This window comes from Octodon degus, unplaced genomic scaffold (genome assembly GCF_000260255.1).
Source record: "Octodon degus isolate 3935 unplaced genomic scaffold, OctDeg1.0 scaffold00103, whole genome shotgun sequence".
Classification (NCBI taxonomy): domain Eukaryota; kingdom Metazoa; phylum Chordata; class Mammalia; order Rodentia; family Octodontidae; genus Octodon; species Octodon degus.
In genome coordinates this window covers 5,050,066-5,072,063 of record NW_004524679.1, presented here as the reverse complement: position 1 = coordinate 5,072,063, position 21,998 = coordinate 5,050,066, and the positions used below count along the sequence as shown (strand labels likewise).

The following is a 21,998-nucleotide window of genomic DNA, read 5'->3' as shown; positions in this document are numbered from 1 at the left end:
GGGTAGCAGGAAACTCTCTGCACACTCACTGGACCTGGGCTAGGACTGGGTCTGGGGTCTCCTGGAACTGGGCAGAAAATCCTACTCGGTGGGCGGGGTGGGGGAGGCACTGAGGAGTGGTGGGGGGCGGCCCGAGGGGCTGGGAGAGGGTCCGGCCCATGCTGCGCCTTTGCTGGGACTGGTCCCGCTGGCAGGGTAGCAGGAAACTCTGCACACTCACTGGACCTGGGCTAGGACTGGGTCTGAGAATTTATTCTTTTATACTTGAATAATGAATTTTTTCCAGCAACATTTGTTAAAGAGAGTATCTATCTTCAGCATACATTTTTATTTTGGAATTTGCAGAATCAAGCATAGACCGATTAATTGATATGGGCCTTTTCTTTCTTTTAGCAAGTTTACCTAATGGTTTATTAAATTTAACCTTTTGAAGAAGTAAATCTTAGATTTTTTGTTGTTCATATTTTTAGACTTAATTTCATACTTACTGCTTGTATGATTATAATTTCATTTTTAGCAAGAGCTGAAGTTGAGTTGTTATTTTCTTGGCGATATTTTTTTTTCAGCAAAATCCAGTATTTATTTTTATAGTGCTTTATAAATAGAATTTTCTTCCACTTCTATCCATTTCCTGGGGCTTATGGACCCATTCATACTCTCCTTATTTAGAATCAAAGGTTCCTTTCTGAAGAGATCTTAATTTGAAGGTAAAATGTGGTCCAAGTTCTTGAATTCCCATTTTCTTTTCACTCTTAAATATGTACCTATGAAATCTGAAGAAAATGTAATCCCTCTGATTGTGGAATGTGGCAACCTGTCTTCCAATAAATTGAGGATTATGGGGGGAAAGAGAAGCAAACATACGTACAATTGAATGACCCAACCTTGTTGTAAAGTTATTCAAAATTATTTCTGATACATGTTCTTTTGGGGCCTTGCCCCTTCTCTTAAATTCTTTTCGAAGACGAACACTGCTCATTTAAAAATGAGCAGTTATTTGGCAAGTGACTCAAAATAAGTCCATTTGGTGTTTTACAATCTTCATTAACTGCAATTAGATCAGTGAAATCTCTTGAGATGCACTGTGGAATAATGTTTTCCAGAGCCAATCTTCTTCTATAATAAACATGTGAGTTGGGTATAACTGTTGAGAGCTGCTGGCAGAGTTTTACTCTTCTCCCATGGGGTCTATCTGATGTTGTGATGAGAATCTTGGGAGAAGTTTCTCTGTTGAAGCAAGGAGCAAATTCATCTGTAGCTTCATCATAAACAACCTCCTCATCATTAGGGCTATTGTAGTTTCATCATTGACTCATTGGTTGTCGATAGCCTTGTGTACTGGTTTTGGTGGAGCCTTATCACCAAGAGCTTTTCTCTCTTAAGTTTTTTCTTAGCAGTCAACTTTTCCTTCCACTGCTGCTGTTTTCACCTCGTGAACATTAAGTGTCGCCGCTGCTTGTTCTTAATTTCCAAAATGCTGAAGCCTGAGGGGAAGGCAGTCGCTTTTGGGGGCTGGACTCCGCCTTCCGTCGTGCCATCCCTGGCAACTGCAGCCTCTTGAGGGTCTGCTGCAGCGGCTTTCCGTTTCAAGCTTTTCTTTCCGCTGCCGCCACTCTTTTCCCTGGCCTTCGCCATGTTGTTCGCTCCCAGGAGATATGTTTTTAATGTGGTTATTCCCCTTTAAACTGCTTTCCATGTCGCATAGGATTTAGTATGTTGTGTTGCAGTTGTCTATTGGTTTTAGGGATGTTATACTTTCTTCCTTAATTTCTCTGTTATTTTGTCACCACATTGGTCATTTCTGCAGCCTATACTTTCAAGATAACTTTTATATCCTAGATTTATGTTCGATTTTTTCGTGATTTGTAATATCTTATGAACTCATGTGTATATTATGCTATATTATTTAATATCCTCAACATTTTATTTCTTCTTAAGCTTGGGCATCATTTTATAAATTAACTCCTTTATCCCTTTACATCCTTTTGAGTTTGATGAATAGCTTATGGATTTGTTTCTTTTTTTTCTCTGATATCTTCAAATATTTGTTTTTATTCTTCATACATGTCATTGCCTAACAGATCAATTTGTTGTGAATTAAGAATTTTTGTAAGTATCTGTTGCTTTATTTTCTCATGTTTCTACTGTTTTCATGTGGAGGGTTGAGGATCAGTTGTGACAAACAAACTTGGTTATAATTGGAGCTCTATTTAGTTAGTGTATGTTTCTCTGTCCCATGATTTTGGGTTAGGTTATGTTTTGGCATTTATACACCACTTTCTCCTACTCATTATAATAGGATCATTTCTAGTCTATGTATTGAGAGGACAATATCATTACCAATTACATCAGCATTTTGTAGAACTAACCATCTACCAATCACGTAATTGAAAGCTTTGTAAAAAATACTTATACCCTCTTTTTCAATAACTCAGAAAAACTGTTCTCAGGCTGTAGAGGATGAGAGAGGTAAAAGAAAGGAAACATCAGAAAGAAGGAAAAGAGATAAAGCAGAAAATAGCAAATGAAAAAGAAATAGTTAGGACTTTGTTGATACTGTTTTTATATCTGTGGGAGAGGAGGTTTGAGAGAATATTTTCCATGGTGTGAAAAACAATGAGATAACAAAGTGTAATTGAAGATTGAGAGAAGCTGTGAGGTCAAAACCAGTTACTGTGTATATAAAAATAAGGAAGAGAAAGGAAAACAACATATATACAGAACCATAAAAGTAGAGTCTCCTCAGTTTTCTAGTATTCAGTCACAATTTAGTGTGTATGCTGTTCCATTTCATTGCATAAATGCAGAGAATTTGATAGGGTGGGGGAGGGGTGCCCACACTGAGCGCTGAGCTTGCCTCCTTTCCTCTGGAGAGTGTTTTGCTTGGTTTTAGGTTAGCTTCTATGGGTGTGGCCAGACAGATCTTTGTTAACTTATATACTCTAGAATAAAAAAGTAAATATTCTGCACATTATATTATCAATAAACATATAAAACAACTAAGGATCTCCTTTAATAGAGCACTTCTACGTCTTGTCCTTATTTGAATATTCACATTTCACGATGCATACCTTTTCACATTAATGAAGATATTTTGTATCAAAAAAGAAGAGATAATGTATTAATCTCCCCCAAAATTGTACAAACATTGCTGGCATCATATGGTTAATTCGAAAACTGTAAATAACTTAATGTAAATTCATTTGTAAAGTGAATTATATATGATGAGTCTGTAGGTTGTAACATTTTAAAATATGAACTACTTTACTATTTTTATATTGGTCAAAGGTTTACAGTCCACAGGAAATAGAGAATTGAATTTATACTCATAAGTTAATTGTAGGTGTATGAATATACCATTATGATTCTATTTTCTCTATGAAAGCAGGTTTCTAGGGGCCTCTTGTCAATGTACATGAACAACATAATATTGAAGTGTACCAGAATCCTCAAAACTGAAATAACAGTTGTCTTTCGTTAGTTTCTGCTATATATTTAATAGAGAAAAGCAATAACATAAAACAAGTAGATATCACAGGTGTGGTTTCAAAACAACATTCTAGAATAGTCTGAGTTCCTATAGATTCAATCTAATATCCAGAAGAAACTCTAAGCTAGAAGTTATGAGCTCTAGTCAAAATTCTATAATTTATTAGCTGTTAGATAAAATAAAACATGTTTTTCTGAACATCTGTTTTTTGTTTCCTAGCTTCAAAATTACTGGGGTCAACAATAAAGTTGATGATGATGACAAGGATTATATTACAATAGTAGTGATAAAGATCTATTACTAAAAAAATCTATTACTAATCTATTTTATACTATGTAATTTACAAACATTGTTGTATTCATTTATAACAACAAATCATGTCTAATTGTACAAATAAAAGTGAGGCTTGTAAAGGCATTTATCCACACATTCACATATGTACGCACACGTACAGTTTTCTCAGGATCACAGAATAAGTGCTATAATCAGAGTTGCAGTACAGAATCCATGTTTTCTGGATCTGAAGCATCAATCATTGTCTTACAATCTTTATCTTAAGCTTATCTTAAGAACTTTGCCCCTACCCATGTCTCTAGTATACCTCCAGGCACTCAAATTTACTACATTATACTACTTTCTAATTTCATATGTGCATACCTTCAATAGTATAGTCTTATTATATATTTAGATACTAAAGTGCTTGTTGAGTCATCAAAGATTCATCAATATTCATTGTAGTTACAGTGTTAAATTAACTGGAATAATAATTTCATCAGAACGTGTACCACCCTGGCCTACATAGGTAAGTATTTGAAAGGTCACGGATGCTTGGTCAAATGAAAACATAATTCAGTATAAATTTTGTCAATGAAAAAATATGAGAAATTATGTATCACTAATCAAAGCTACAAACTCTAGGATTGGAATTATTATGTGAAAGAACACATAGAATTCTTAATAACGTACTAAGTTGTTTTTCTTGCTTCACATTATTTATTCTCAGTGGTAATTTGTGACATGTGTATGTGTTCCAGGAATACTATCCTCAGGTTCATTGTCATCATCACATTGTCCAACAGCCCCCAATCACCCACTCTTCACACTGTCAACAATGCCATTCCAGCCAACAAATAAAAAGCATTACAGAAAGTGATTCAACTTCTACAAACATTGGAAATGAACTTTGCCATGGTGGGTCAAGCCAGATACATGAGCAGGTAATATCAGTTGATTCCTTGTCAAAGTAAATAACATTCTTGAACTCTTCTCATACCAGTACACAAGTAGTTATTATTTTACTCTTTTATATATCTGTCTTCCATCGTGCAAACTGCACAATATAAATTGCTTTTTGGCACTGGTGGTCTTTCAAGTTTTTTCATTTTTTATCTTTGTTAGTACATTATATTGTCATCAAAATAATGTGGAGTTATACCACTAATATTTTCATTTTGTTATAGTATTTTTTAAATGAATTCTTTAATTTCTTCTCAAGATAAACAACTCAGGTTCAATAATATATTAAATCTATGTGGGGACATATGATTTTTATTAACATATACATAATTTTTAGCTGATCCTCAGTTCTAAAATGAGCCCTGACAGACATTGTAGTACAAGTCTATAATCCCAGAACTCAGGAGGCTGAGGATCACTGCAAGCTCAAGGCCAGCCTGAACTGCATAGTAAAATCCTGTCTCAAAAAAATAACTTAGGGCTGGCCAAATAGCTCAGTGGATTAAAGCACCTGCAAGCAGGTGCAGTGGTCAGGGGTTTGATCCCCCGGCCTGCTGTGCTGGTCCTGCCCCCGGGGCATGCTGAGTTGGCAACTGAGACTGGGTGTGGTGGTGTGCACCTGTAATCCCAGGTCTTGGGATTCTGTAAACAGGCAGATCACTATGAGTCCGATCTAGTAGTGAGACCCTGAACACCCTATAGACCCTTTGCTAAAATACAAAAAATAGCCTTAAAAAATAAAATAAAATAAAATAAGCCCCAAGATACTACAATGTAAAATATTTTCATAAAGTATGGTATTTAAATGAATAATAAATTGGAAATGATAGTACCTCAGATTATTATAATGGTAACATTTTATAAATAGTAATTATTTCCTGAATATTTTATTTAACAATATCTCATAGTAATTCAAGCCAAAATATGCTTATCTATTATTATATAGTCAATAAAATAGAAACTAACAGTTGCTAAGGAGAAACCCACTGAAATTACAACATTTTCAGTGGATAATTTATGTTATGTGGACTTTGGAATCTTGTCAACAATTGCTATTCATGGGTTAAAGGAAAAAAAAATTCTTGAATCTGGTAAATCTAGCATTAATAATTGGAACAATGGAACATCAAATATCATTTGTGTTTTCCCATACCTCAAATTGATCCCTTTCATAGACAACTTTTACTAGGAAAAAAAAATAAAGATGCAAACTTACAATATAAGAACTTGAGCTGCTTAATATGAAATATAATGAGATTTTTCTAAAGACTGAAACTTTCAAATATATACTTTGGCCACATTGGTCAAAAGAACTATAAATGATTTTAGAAATTCATATTTTTTAAATCTAAAATAAAAATCTTGTCTTACTTTTCAGTGCTTCTGAGTGCTTTCCTACTGATTAACCTCTAGAATAATTCTAAACCACAGTGCAGTTTAATTTCTTACACTGAATGGATGAGTAATTGCTATATAAGAACCAACTCATCAGATTAAATTTATGAAATTGTTACTTTCATATATCAACATTGGTCAGATACCAAAAATTTCAAAGACTTTAATCTGTTTACCCTAGTAGGGGTAAGTGGTAAGCTCAAATATGATGCAAAGAACACTTTTCTGTCACAAAAAAGAATAAACCACGTACTTTGGAAACAGAAGAGAGAAAAATTCAGTGTAAAGTGGGATATCAAAGAAGGGTTTTTTGATGTTGTGGTTTAGATTTAAAATGACTCCCCAAAGTGTCATGTATTCAGAAGTTGGACTTTTGGGCTGAGACTTGATTATATAATGAAATAATCCACTAATGAGTTCATAGTTCAATATACCATTAGGATTTTCTGAAAAAGGTATGTCACTGGGAGCATGACATTGAAGGATATATTCTTGTCCCTGTTCTTTCCATTCTCTTTCAGTCTTGACTTCCAAAGATTGAGGCACTTTTTTATACTAGGCTTTTCTGCTGTCACATTTCTGCTTTGGAACCTCCTGGGTATTGATGGAACCCTCTGAAACTAAGCCAAATAAGTCTCTATGTTTTCAAATTGCAAGTATCAGAAGTTTAGTCCTAGTGATAAGAAAACGATTACAGCTGAGAAGGTTGGAATTGAAAAATGGTCATTATTTCTACATAAGAAAAATCATGGGAACAAAGCCATAGATTTGGGAAAGTAAAATCTGAGCTTCAGAAATAGTTATTGGTTTAATTTTTATAATATGGAAGACATAGGATAAGCAGATGCTACAGTAGGATGTAGTATTAATGTGAAATATTATGGATCATGAGGGTCTTAAGTCTTCAATATCTTAACTTTCTCTTAACCTGCTCATACTCAAATCTCCATTGCTGCTTTTCACCTCTGCAGGTATCTTGCCTTTTGCCTAAAATAGGTAACAGATCTCAAATTCTAGCATGTACCTGATTCAGTTAAGTGGTCTCTTTAATTAAACTGCTGAGGGCTCAAAATTTGCATTTCCAAATGCCCTGGTTATGTTCTGGAGCAGAGGTCACAATTTAAGCTCACTATATGAACTTGATTAACATTCCACGTAACAGAAAAATTTCTCTATAGACTTACTTCCTATTTAATTTTGATACCTCCAGTGTCTATAAACTAAGTACTGAATAGGTTTAGGCTTAATTATATTTATTCTAAGTATCTTGTTTTAAGTGTATGCATATTTTCCTATTTGTTTAGCATTATTATACAGTTCTTAAAATGCCATGTTATATAAAAGTAGTAGTCTAACACTCTAAAAATCATAAACGTATTAAGTAACAAATTATGTGCTACAATCCAATTGAGCAGTAACTGTTGTATGACAGTGAAAAACCACATTATTAATAAAACTTTAAAACAAGCAGACTATATCTACATAGTATGGGTCAGCAAATCTTGTAGGATATGGTGACATTTGCAGATAAATTAGGCTCCCATTTGATTCACTTTTCTTTGATTACAGATATATAATAGCTGTCTGACTGATTAAATGCACAATGAATTCATTGGGCATTAATACCTGAGAAAATTAAGTGTGTTTTAGGTACATCTTTTGGCTAAGAAAGTAAAGGGAGAAAAAAGTCCAGTCTCTTCTTATTGTTTACCCAAACTAGCAAGCAATCTTAGTAAACAAATAAAATATTAGGTTCTGAAAATCACTTTTATTTTAATCTTTAAAAATTTTATTAAAATATTTATAATACTTGGTATATATATATATATATATATATATAATTTTATTGAGAAACAAATACCAATGAGACAGTTTCAAAACTGATTAATAGGACAGTTTCAATAATTAATACTTTGTACATTGTTCTCTTCTTACTGGTTATCCATAGTACAAGAAGCAGACAGGATATCCTGCCCAAATACTATTAGTACAAATCTTTCCTCTCATTGAGTTAAGCAAAAGTAGCTGTGTATCTATCCTAACTATTCTGTATATACAGATACAAAATGGCCCCTCCTTTGTATCCCCTTTTTCTCTTTAGTCCTGTGAGAGATGGATATTCCATTGGTATCTAAGTACTATAGGTGTGTGAATTCAGGAAAACAATCTGACACAGTCCAGGAGTCCACAATAGTAGTGGGTTATCCACAGAAGTTGTTGACTTGAGCCTTTCACAGCTCAGCATATTAATATGGCTTTACTTTACATACCTTGTTTTTATACTTTTCTGCTGGATGGTTAAGACCAAGATAAAGCAAGACCTATATAACAAGAAATATAATGACTTTTTTTTGGCCGAACTGGGGATTGAACTCAGGCCCTTGAGCTTGCCAGGCAAGTGCTTATTCTACTGAGGCATCTCCCTGGCCCCTTAGTATATATTTTATTTTAGTTTTTTTTTGGTGGATCCAGGGTTTTGAACTCAGACACTTGTGCTTGCCAGGCAAGTGCTTATTCTACTAAGCCATTTTCCTTAGTATATAATTTAATCAAAATTTATTTAATAATTTTCTGTGTAATTATATCTTACAACATTCAATAAACAATACAATTTTAAGATATAGACAATAGTATCTAGTGTCTTTTCAAATTCCTTTTGCATTGTGTCTTTCAACATACACTTTACACTGTTGCATTGGCTTTTCCTGTTTTCTGTGGTTTTATTACATATTGTCACTGATTTGAATTTACTATACAACCATAATTCTTTAATTTTTTTTAATCTTTTATTTGGTACAGGGCCTTGCTATGCAGCTCAGACTCGTAGTGACCCTCTTATCTAAGCCTCCAAAGTGCTGGGATTATAGGCCTGCACCACCACACCCAGTTTCAGTGGCCAGTGCAGAGTGGCTGACACAACATGTTCGGGTTTCTGGGGCCAGTATGGCATGTGGCAGCAGGGATCGAACCCAGGTCTTTGTACTTGCCAGGCAGGTGCTTAGACCGCTGAGCTATATCCCCGGCCAATGACCATAATTCTAAAATAAAGATTTATTTACTCAGATAGTTTTGTACTAGAAATAAAGACATAATACAATTTTATATGTAAATATACTTAGTTAATATTATAATGAAGGAAAAATAGAATTTAAAGTTGTACTTGCTTGAAAAAATATCAGACAAGAACACACAGATAACTCAGCCGAAATCAGCAGTAATTTCTTATATACTATATGCAATGCTCAATAATCACTACCACTGAAAAAAAATGATTGATCAAAAGTATCATTTTTGTATATTAAAGTTTTTATAACATATAGTCTTTAAGGAAGAAAACTTTACCTACTATTCTCAGAATCTTATGGGCCCACCACAAATGCTTAATACCCATACTAAAATTAGGACATGAACTTCCAAGGTAGTAGTGAGGTGAGTTCCATAGTTTCCCTTAGAAAAGTAATTATTCCTGAAAGATTTTCTTTAAAATGACTATTAATTTAACTGTGGCTATACACCCTAATATTTTTCCTTTGCCTTAAGTTTGTTAGCACATTGTTTAGCAAGGACTTCTCACCTGCAATCAGAGCCAAGGAGTTAGACAGCTTGGTCATTATTATAGTGAAACACTGATTTGATTGAGGGTATCTCCTTGATGCATGCTCAATAATCTGTAACAACATTATAATTTTTTGAAGAAATACCAAATTTTGCTTATCTTGGGAAGTACTCTCTTTAGCAATCTGTATTCCTTTACTGTTTATATGTGAAAGGCTGAACTTACTATCTGAGATTGACATTTGCGGTTCCACTCCTTCATTGGGTAGATAAATAAATATGCAGTATATGTATATCTCAAGTATCCTGTCTACTCACTATTGTCACACAAAGAAAGCCTCTGTTTATGAGTACCAGAATTCTTCTGGATGATGGCACTCATATTTCTTTGGGAAGTCCCTTATCTTGGTTTTCTTATGACAATAAGATGGCTTTAAGCCAACTCTGAAAGCTATGTCAAACACAACCAAATATAATCCAACAAAATTAAGCAGCTTTGAAGAGATGACTTAGTAACAGAATATACTACTAACTGCAACACCCCAGCTTATGACTAGAAAACTTCATCTTTCTTAGTACTAGTCTTGTCACAGTTAATAATAGATAAGAATTAGACCTGTCAGTCCTCATGTGTCCAAACATTTGAATTCAACTGGATTTTCCAACTGGATTTTACTCAACTGTTATTATAAATTGTAGACTGAAAAACAAACCTAAGAAAAACTATAAACGCAAAATGTGAATTTTCCTAACTACAATTATCAAAAGAAACTCATTCTTTAATTTTGATTCATTTACCTTTTCTCTAGATAAGTGAAAATATTAGTTACATTTTAGACATAATTTCAATACTTTTACCCTAATAAAGCAAAAATCATATCCCAACTAGGAAGGTAACATATTATAGTGAAAACACACTAAATATCACACAGTGTTGCCTCATTTTGTCTTTATGTGAACTGTATCACACTGCCTGCCAGAAAATAGTAAGTAGCAAATAAACATTAGTTATTATTATGTATTTTTACAATAAAATCATTTTCCTTTTTATGTATTTCTAGCTTTTAAAACATATATAACACTGATCTCAATCATTCTATTTCCCAACCTCTGTGATTCTTGGAATGCATTAAATCCACCACAGAAATCACACAAATAAAATTTTATTAATGGCAAAATTATTCATATGAGCAAATAATTAGGTACCTAAAAGGTCTATGAATGTACAGCAAAATGATAGGAGAATACTTGTGTAAAAAGCAAATACTTCAAAATGTGGTAGTACATGTTTGTAACCTCAGCACTCTGGAAGGTTGTGGAAAGATGATTCCAAGTATGAGACCAATGTAGGCAACTTAGTAAAATACTGTCTAAAATGAAAATAAATACAAAAAACATATTTCTCAGAGGAAGAAATACAAATAGCAAATAAATATATGAAAAAATGTTCAACATCCCTGGTCATTTGAGAGATGCAAACTAAAACAATGTTGAGATTCCATGTCACTACAGAAAGAATGGCTATTATCAAGAAATCAAGGTACAACAAATGATGGCGGAGCCATTGGGCAAAAGAAAGCCTTCTCCACTTGTGGTTTCTTTTTTTGTTTTAAATTTTTTTTTTATTTATTTATTTGAGAGAGAGAGAGAGAGAGAGAGAGAGAGAGAGAGAGAGGTGTGTGTGTGTGTGGCCAGCTCAGCCCACCAGGGGGCGGGGCTGGCTGGCATGTGGTGCTGGGGGATTGAACTGCGGTCCCTGATGCCTTGCCAAGCTTGTTCTAAGTAGGTGCTTTAGACCACTGAGCCATCTCTCCAGCCCCACTTGTGGTTTCTGCATAGAGTGGTGCAACTACTGTGGAAATCTGTGTGGTGATTCCTCAAAAAACTAGGGTTAGGGGCTGGTGAGATGGCTCAGTGGTCTAAAGCACCTACTTAGAACAAGCTAAACTAAGCAAAACACAGGGACTGCGGTTCAATCCCCCAGCACCACATGCCAGCCAGCCCCGTGCCCTAGTGGGCTGAGCTGGCCACACACACAAAATAAATAAATAAATAAATAAATAAATAAATAAATAAATAATATTTTTTAAAAAACTAGGGTTAGAGGTCCCATTTGACCTAGCTATTCACCTCAGGGTATCTTCTCTGAACATTTGCAAACATCATACCATAGTAATATATGTGCGTCTATATTTATAGCAGCAAAATTTCTTTTAGCTAAATCATGGAAACAACCAAAATGTTCATCAAATGAGGAACTGATAAAAAAAGGCATAAAGAGGTTTAACTCTAGACATTTTTAATTAAATGTATATACCTTAAGACCATACCATAAAGTAAGATAAATCAGACATAAATGTGTAAATATCTCCTTGTTTCTCTGATGTGAGAAAACAAAAATATAAATAAAGACCAGAGTGTACAATAAATATTGTGGAATAGGAAGAAATTATTCAAAGAAAAGTGGAACTAGTGAAGAAGTAAAGGAAGGAAGGGAAAGGGAAAAAAGTGATGAATGAAGAAAAATATATAGCTAAATTGTACCAATAAACAATCAAAATAAAGAACATTAACAAAACTGATTTTCTTATCACAGATTTGACTATAAAAATATATGCACTGGAATTCATAAAGTTAAGTGAAATAAATCAGACACATAACTTTACATATAGTATGATTTCTCTTCTATGAGAAACTAAAAATATAAAGAGCAAAATAAAAAAAAAGACAATTGGAAACAGGAAGATAGACCTTTTCCAAATGAGAAAGGGACCAAGAGATGGAGAGGGCAGGGCAAGGAAACACAAAAAGAATTAATATGTATCATGTTCATGTCCCAACTACACATAATGCATATATTCATTATGTACTGAAGACATGTACTAATGAAGAACAAAAAGAAAAGTCATCATTGTTTAATTTATGACCCTTGAATTTGCCCCAACATGCATGGTTTGCATTCAAAGAATGATTTGGACAGGAAGTATCTGGGCAAATTTAAACCATTTGTCATTTGTATATTTAAGAACAAATGTGTTTTTATTACATTTGTTTCAACAAGCAATATCAAAGTTAAAATGAAGTATGACCTAAGCTATTTGCTTAGCAGTACATCTTGGGGATAGAGGGAAAACAGTCAATAATAGTGAAAATATTGATGTTAAAGAAATGTGGCTTGTCTAGGACTCTATTAATAATAATTTGTATCTATGATTTCAAAAGTTTCACAGGTGTATGAATTTTATATATTTGGCCCTGAGCTACTCTTTTCCAACTTGGATTAAATTAGTTTATCAAATAGATATCTGCACTCAGTTTCATGGCAGGAATGTTTACAGTAGCCAAGATTGTCATTCCAAATAGTAAATGGAAGGAATCCAATAAGAAATACATAAAACCCATTGAATTGAGTATGTATATATTTTGTAACTTAAAGACAATCTAATAAACCACATTTGCTGTCATTGAAAAATATGCAAGTCAAATGAAAGATTTTATTGTATAGTTGATATAATTGAAGTATTTCACATTTTCTTTTTCCATAGCAGGCAGATAAAAAGGCCATCTGGTGATAATAGGGAAATTGAATATTTTATTTAGTTTTACTTAAATACCTATATTCAAGACTTTTGTTAGTAAACCTTTCAATCATTACATTGCATAGAATTTAATAGAATTGAAAATTCTATTACGATGCTATTTTCTTTAAATTCTTGACATTTTTAAAAATATATTATTTATACACAAAAAGTTGAGTGATTGTTTTATTTGATGATTTAATAGGTAATTTTACTTCTCGTATTTAAAATAAAAATATCTGTGAATTTAGAATAACATAATCTTCAAAATTGTGATTGTAATGTGCTTCAGGTTATAATTCAGGATGATGGCCCTGAAAAATTGGACCCCAAGTATTTTGGAGAGTTGCTTGCTGACCTAAGTCGTAAGAATACGGATCTGTATCACTGCTTATTAGAACATTTGCAGAGAATTGGAGGAAGGTATTGTAAACATGTATTTTCCTTCTATGTTGGAGCTATCAAATATACTACATTCTTACACCTTTTTGATTTTTTAAAGAGAAATTTTAGGTTCAAAAAAGAAATCCAATACCTTTAATGGCACAACTATATGAGAAAAGCTGAGCAAATGTAAGAGTTAATATTATTTATGCAAATCATTTTACAAAGTTCACACTGATACTTTTGTTATCAGAAGATAATTTTATAGGGTTTTGTAAGTATTGAGAAGGCAGATCAGTCTTTTCAGCAAATTAAGAAATGCATAAGCATGTAAAAAGGCAAAATAGTACAACTGCTTATAAGAACATGGAGAAACAGGAACTCTTACACAATGTTGATAAGGAGGTAAATTACTAGAGCAATTGTGGAAAATTGTATAGAGGGTTTTTTTTTTTGTGGAACTGGGGATTGAACTCAGGCCCTTGCACTTGCCAGGGAAGCGCTTATTCTACAGAGCTATCTCCCCAGCCTTGTATAGTTTTCTTAAAAAATAAAAATTGAACAAACATGATACAGCTATAACAATCCTGGATATATATCCAGTGGAAATGAAATTAGTATATCAAAGAGACATCTGTATGCATCTTCATTGCATGAATTTTTACAACAGCCAAGAAATAGAAACATTCTAGGTGTCTATTAAGTGATGAATATTTAAAAATAGGATGCATGTACACAATGTAAGACTGTTCAGCCATAAAATCAAATGTATCCACTTGTGGCAACATGGATAGAACTGCAGATCATTATGTTAAGTGAAATAGGCCAGACATAGAAAGACAAGTAACTTGACACTGAATAGGGAGAAATAAAGATTAGTATTTTTAAACACAAAATTGTCCATTTACACTATTTAAAAATTCTATTAATGAGGTAAGACTACTGAAGCTGTATTGTGATTCATGATTTTAACTTGCTTTAGCATCAAATATATATGTGCCATTGCTTCAATAAAACATTAAAACAAGAAGGTATTTTATTTTTGCTAGACTTCTCCAGGATTTCTATTTTGAGTAAAAAAGAACATATTACATACATACATACATACATACATACATGTAAGCTTCTGAACACAAATGTAATAACTTTGATAAGTGAAAATTACATTTTCCATACTAGCTTGCATGTTTGTATAAATATATCTAAGAGGTTTTGGGCAATGAGTGATCCACTTATTTCTTTCTTTCTTTTTTTTTTTTTTTTTTATGGAACCAGAGATTGAACTCAGGCCCTTGCGCTTGCCAGGGAAGCACTTATTCCACTGAGCCATCTCCCCAGCTCGATCCACTTATTTCTGTTAACAATATAATACATATAAACAATTATTTTAAAAGTAAATTTAGGTGCTAATGTGATAAAAGGTCTTATTCTGCCCAGTGTTTTTCTGTAATCCCAGTACTCAGGAGGCTGAGGCAGGAAGACAGCCATAAAACTGACTAGCCGGCGATACATGCTGAGTTCAAGGCCAGGCTAGGCTACATAGTGAATTCTTGTCCAAAAAAAAAAATAAAACTTTTAAAGAGTCTTACTTTGAACAGGCACATAGGGGTTTTTTTGTGTTTATTTGAGAAATATATTCATCATATATGTTTTAGCCTAATCTTTCCACTAAGTGTAGAGATAATAGGTAGATTAAAATAAAAAGACTTTGTTGCCCCTGACAATAGTTACAGTATCTTTTCCCATTTTCACTATTTCAGGAGGAATTTCCAGTCTGGTATGACCACTAATAATTCTAAAGCATTTGGCTACATTTAACATGGCTCCATAAAGGACCTCTAAATCTTCATATCCAGCTACTCATTTTGATTGATTGATTGATTGATTTTTGCATAATCAAGGATTGAATTCAGACCCCTGCACTTGCCAGGCAAGCGCTTATTCCACTAAGCCGTCTCCCTGGCCCCGCCAAGTACTCATTTTAACACCATAAATTTTATTGTCCAACTATAATTTTGGTAATTTTGCTTAACCTTTGCCTTATGTAAAGATTCAAATACCCTTCAGGATTCTTCACTGCCACAGTATATATTGAATGAATCATTCTTATCTTACAAGTTTAGATGTTTAATAAACAGAGCATAAATAACTTGAAAAGATAATAGATAAAATCTGGAACCAGCATCAAATGAGAGTAACACAAGGAGAAAAAATGAAGTGGAAATAGACTATTTTCATTCCATTCACCCAGGTAGCACTTATTGCCAAGCCCTAAGGACTTGAAGCCTCAAAGGTATACTAAGCATTTCTGTATAGTTTATCTTACTATTTAAATGTCATTCAGTTTAAATAGGTTAACTAATGCAGAGAATTTTAAAAGTTTAACTAAAAGTGCCATTTTAGCCTGCATTTTTATTTAATCTCTGATTATAAATTTAATCAGTATTATTGTGATACATCAAAATATAAACTAAAGAGCATCATAAGTATGTATGATTAGTGAATGAATTTTCTAAGATTTTCTCTTTTGTTCTTACAGCAAACAAGAATTTGAATCTACTGATGCAGTAAGTAAAAATATTTAAAATCAAATATAGTAGGTTTTGATATTTGACTAATAATATAATTTTAATTTAATACATTTGTTAGACTGAAAACACAGGTTGCTGAAAGAAATAATTATTATTTTGCCCTTAAAATAATATAACCATCATTTAAATATTTGTGGTTGCTATAAAAAGACATTCACAAAATATGTTTTATCAGCTGGCACTTTAGGATTCAATTTTAGCAGAACATTTAAATTTTCCTTGATTGCATATTCTTTGCTTTAGAAAACTAAAACCTACACTATCAACTAAATAAAATGCAAATTTAGATTTAATATGCTTCAAAACCTTGTGTATGCCAGAACCTTGCAATAAATATGTTTTACATGGGCAAGTTTTAAATAATTTCTTTTCAGTGGATAAGTAATCAAGTAGAGAAAACTGATTTCAATACAAGAAAAAACACAATAACATCATTGGTGTTAATTTTTAATCTTTATTTCAATATGTTTTAATAAATTTTATTAATTAAAATAATTCAGTAAATCCCAAATTATTTTTGAAAAACATTTATTTCAACTTCTCATTTAAAATTACTGGGGGCTGGGGAGATTCCTCAGAAGAATAAGAGCTTCCCTGCAAGTGCAAAGGTCTGAGTTAAATCCTCAGTTCCACCAAAAATATTTATTTATTTATTTTTCCATAATTTTATTGATAAACAAATAGCAATGAGACAGTTTCAAATCAAATTGGTAGGACAGTTTCAATAATTAACACATTGCATACATTCCTCCCAGTGGTTAATTGCTGTACAAGATGTGGACATGATATCCTATTTACAAACACCATTAGAAAAATCACTCTATTCATTAAGAGAATGTAACTATATATCTATCCTAACCACTTTGAATATACAGATACAAAATGGACATTCATCTGTATACTCTTTTTTTGTTAAGTTTCGTTATTTGAATATTATAGGTGTGTTAACTCAGCAAAATAATCTAAAAGAGTTCAGTAGACCATAATAGTATTGGGTCTTCTGCTTCACTGGCAATGCAAGAAATTGTTGACCTGGGTCCCCTACAGCTCAACATAAGAGCATGGCTTTACTTCTTATATTTCATTTTTATATTTTTCTGCTGGGTGGTTAAGATCAAGGTAAAGCAGGACCTATGCAGCAAGAGTTGTAGCTTTTGGGTCTGATAAGGTCAGTGAAATCCCCTCAGGATTTATCCTGAGATCCTGTACCTCAGATTGTTTGTCAGTGTCAGCCATGTGGATGAGTCACAGCCATTGCTTGGCCTATGTGCTCTCTGTGAAAGCCTGAGAGAATGCTTTCTCTCCATGTGACTCTCCTTAGGCACACTCTACGTCATCAATCACTTTCCTCTTTGGCCCCATAATCTCCTTGATCAGAAAATTTGGGACACTTCCCAGTTAAATGATGTTATAGTACAAGTTCTCATATGTCCTGAGTCTTAATTGACCTTGGGAGGCTAGGGCCAAAATGTTGGCTTTCCTTGCAGCCCTCCTTTTCATCTAATTTCGGTCTGCAAACTTAGGTTGTTACCATCCAGAAGACAAGCTTATTGTTATTACTGTACACAAAAATATTTTTAAAAATGAAAAATAAATTAAATTACTTATACTTATAAGTGCCTGCTTGGAAAGTGCAGGGTCTTGAGTTTGATATCTGATACTAATTTTTTTTCTTTTCTTTTCTTTTTTTATTTTAAAGGTCTACAGAGTGTTCAGGGTCTCACTACTAGGTTGGACTCATAATAATTCTCTCATTTACAGCCTCCAAGTGCTAGGATTATAGGTGCGTGCCACCACACCCTGTCTCAATCACCATCTCAGCACGCCAGCACAGCAAGCCAGGGGATCGAACCCCCAGCCCTTGTGCCTGCTTGCATGTGCTTTAATCTACTGAGCTATTTGGCCGGCCCTCCAAAAATTTTTTAAATTAAAAAAAAATAAAAATAAAATTACCTGAAGCTTAACCTCATTGATATGGTAATATAATCCCTCAAAAACCATGATAGTTCTTTGTAAATTATTAATAAACCCTGTAATAATTTAATTTTGTTTCCTAATGCTTGCATTATATAAAATTAAGGTTCCAATATTTCTCACTTATTGGATCGGCCAGATAGCTCAGCAGATTAAAGAGCCTACTTAGGAAGGTACAGGGACCAGGACTTGATCTCTGGCATGTCGTGCCTGCCCCACCCCGGGGGTGTGCTGAAAGGGCAACTGAGACTGGGCATGGTGGCACGTGCCTGTAATCCCAGGGTTTAAGAGGCTGAAAACAGGAGGATCATTATGAGCCTAATCTGTGTAGTCAGACCCTGTACTAAATACATTAAGAAAACCTTACCTATCATGTAAAAATATACTTTTAGTATTAGATATATAGTGAATGGTATGCTTAATGAAATTTAATGGACCATTTTTAAAATTGCTTTTCAGTTCTGGGGACTGAATTTGGGCCTTAGGCATGTTAGGCAAGCAAACATTCCATCACTCAGCTACATCACTACCTAACCTTAAATTGCTGTTTTAAAATAAAAATGAAACATTCAATTGGTTGTCTGAAGTTTTTTCTAAAAAATGACTAGAATTTAGGGCTTTTTCAATGTGTATATAATATAGCTAATTTCTTAAAAATATGAATAATGGTGTATCTAGCAACTATTCCTTAAGGACTTACTCTAAACATCCTTAAAATATGTCTTATTATGTACAATTCTGTGTATGAATGATCCTAAAATTAAAAAGTTAATGTTTTCAATGGATAAGCCTCTCTTTCCTTACAGTCAGAAGACATTGAATCACTGATTCCTAAAGGATTGTCAGAGTTTACTAAACAGCAAATTCGCTACATTCTACAGGTGAGATCAACATTAACAAAGTATTCTGTATTATACTTATTAATTGAGAAAAGAACATTCCAAATAGAAGTTGGGTTTGACAAGGTTTAACTATACTTTAATTGCATTATAGTTTAGTCAGACCATCAAGAACTAGAACTGGATGATTAAAATTGAGGTAGTCATTCTAAAAATGTTACCTTCTGCTGTCAAATGCCCTTATTGACTCCTAAGTACTGTAATACTGTTTGGCCCTAACTGATGGTTTTTGCTATTCTCTATTTTACTTCAAACTCTAATCAATACTATCCCTATACCAACACTGGTAGTAAGAGATGGAAAGGCCAAACACGCCTTGCTTTCCCTAAGTTGTAGAAGGCTAAAGACAAGTGAAACAGCAATTTCTCCCATGAAGAAGGACGAGGCAATAAATCAAGACAGCTACCTAGGAAATATGACTAAAAAAGAAGAGTATATGTATTTGGAGGAAAACATTCTAAAAATAGTTGAATTTTATCTAGTAAGGACAGTGTTTAAATTTGATATTTGTTCTTACACATTTGTTAATCTCCAAATACTGACCATGATGATGCATTTTGCAAAGTTAAATATTTTTAGAGGAATATGGTATTATAAAGAGATGGCGGTATGGGAAACATGTATGTTTCTTAAAACTTGAATCTTTGAAGCACCCTAGATATTTTATCTGAAAGGGCGATGCTTATCCAAAATGTATTGAATAGTTCTTTCTTTGAACATTTTCTGTTAACATATTATATAAACATAAACATATTATACTAGTCTGTAATATGTAAAATAAATCAACAAAGAAAAAGTCAAGGAACAAATCATTGTCTTGTTCCTCTATTTCAAAGGTCTTAACTGGTCCTCATTCTTCTCACCATTCTGACAATTTCAATATTCATTTTATATTTTATGTACAGTGTGTCTTTGTATGAAGGACTGGAGGAAAGATTTCTTCCTCCATCTCTCTATAAGTTAAAGTTGTCTTTTTAAAGTATTTTATTTAATATTTTTAAAAAGTATATTTTTAAACAACTGAGAATAAAACTTTCTCTCTCTCTTCTTTAAAATTAGAGATGGTTTTGTACTTTAGAGTTAAACTTAATTAGTATCATATTCTTCTCACCTTAGACAAAACCCATACCCTTGGCTGTAAGCTTAAGAAAATTCCTTTTATTATTGAAGGTTTACTGTGAATTCTAAATGTTAAATCAATAATTAAATTAGATACTTTGTTGATGGATATCTACCTTTTGAGAAAAATGATACTTTCTTATAAAAATATAATAAATCCCTTGCCAAATATTTAGCATGATCTCTTTAGGAATATTGCTCGAATTGCTTAAATACATTATTAACAAAATGCTTCATATCCTATCAGTATTGTCATACCACAAGTAAAATTGTGTTTGCTGATAAGATACAAAATAAGATTAATTTCTCTTATATTACCTATTTTCAAATTGTAGTAGAAATAAATCATTTATTTTCTTTCTACAGATGAGGGATATGTCTGATAAATCACTCCGGCTAATACTATCAACATTCAGTAACATAAGGGAGGAGCTTGGACATCTTCAAAATGACCTGACAGTAAGATTTATTTTTATTTTTTTCCAAATACTTTGTATTTCTTAACTTCATAACAGAAATGAAGACATTTAATATACTTGAAAAAATTAATACAAGTTTTGCTTATGCAGATATAGCCAATATACTTTCCTGAAATAGTCAGTTACCATTGAAAGAGGAGAAACTCCTCAATGTATAAATAAAAGAATGTTGCATGTGCATTTATTATTTAATTTACCACTAAGGCAGTTATTGCTTAAAGCCAGGGAGTAGGCTGCATAATTAGAATAATGTGACTTGCTGAATTGGAATTTACCCCTTTTCTGTATAATAAAGCATACTCTGAATTAGTCATCAAGCATTACTATAAAAATTTTCTCTAGGAACTTAATCTTTTCTGCTTTCTATTTAAGTGTTTCTTCTCTCAACAGCTAGATACACTCAGAACGTTTTCCATGTAATTAACTCTTTGAGAACTTTCAATTGGTTTTGGTATTTTTTTTTTTTGCTTTTTTGCCTCTGATGAATATAGTTGGACTTTAACTTGAAAATGCACTACCTGATGAAATTAACAAGGAGTAGTTATAAAGAAAATCATTAAAACACTTCAGAAGGTTCTGCTTCATTGCACTGAGTCTACTGAAACATCCCTTTCAACACGTCTTAAAATATGTCATTTAAACCTATATTTTGCTTAAATTTCAAGAATTGTTTTATTAAGCAATTACAAATGGAACAAGTGTTTTGTAAATCTTTCAGAGTAAACATGTCTTTGTATTATAAGATTATTTGAAACTTTCTATAATTCTGAGTCATAAAATAATAACTTATTCTTTTAGTCACTGGAAAATGACAAGATAAGACTTGAGAAGAACTTGGCATTCAAAGAATCTCAACTAAAAGAGTATGAAGAACTCTTGGCATCAGTGAGAGCAAATAATCGCCAGCAGCAAGTAAGTTGATGCTTTTGTTGATAAGATAAATTAATAGCTTTTTAGATGTTCAGTTTCTGGCATATTACAGTTTAGAGTTTCAATTCAGTTGCTGGCATATGATAGTTTAGATTCAATATGGAATTAAAATATGATGAAACAATGCATTCATATGAGAAATGGTTGGCTTTCCAATGACTGAATATGCTCTCAGATAAACTTGCATACTTTAAATAAAAAACTATATGCAATCACAAGTATTTCTATTGTTGGGTGATGACAAGAATAATATAAACACAAAATCCAGGTTCAATATCATAAACTCTACGAATGTGCTAATTAAAAAGCTTTTATAAATCTTAAATTATGTATGTAGCATGAACAATAAATGAATATATGAGCTCTAC

At 32.8% G+C, this 21,998-nt stretch overlaps 1 protein-coding gene and 1 pseudogene across 2 annotated transcripts in view; one reads left to right on the top strand and one right to left on the bottom strand.

Annotated features, from left to right (window-relative positions):
• Positions 1–21,998, top strand: part of Pof1b (POF1B, actin binding protein) — an 83,850-nt gene that overhangs the window by 47,009 nt on the left and 14,843 nt on the right. For both annotated transcript variants that reach the window (XM_023723770.1, XM_023723769.1), the window contains 6 exons: positions 4,525–4,707; positions 13,547–13,677; positions 16,178–16,205; positions 19,010–19,084; positions 20,588–20,680; positions 21,499–21,612. In XM_023723770.1, coding sequence (XP_023579538.1) covers positions 4,525–4,707; positions 13,547–13,677; positions 16,178–16,205; positions 19,010–19,084; positions 20,588–20,680; positions 21,499–21,612 — 624 coding nt within the window. The remainder of the gene's footprint in view (positions 1–4,524; positions 4,708–13,546; positions 13,678–16,177; positions 16,206–19,009; positions 19,085–20,587; positions 20,681–21,498; positions 21,613–21,998) is intronic.
• On the bottom strand, positions 596–1,642 carry LOC101591159 (annotated as a pseudogene).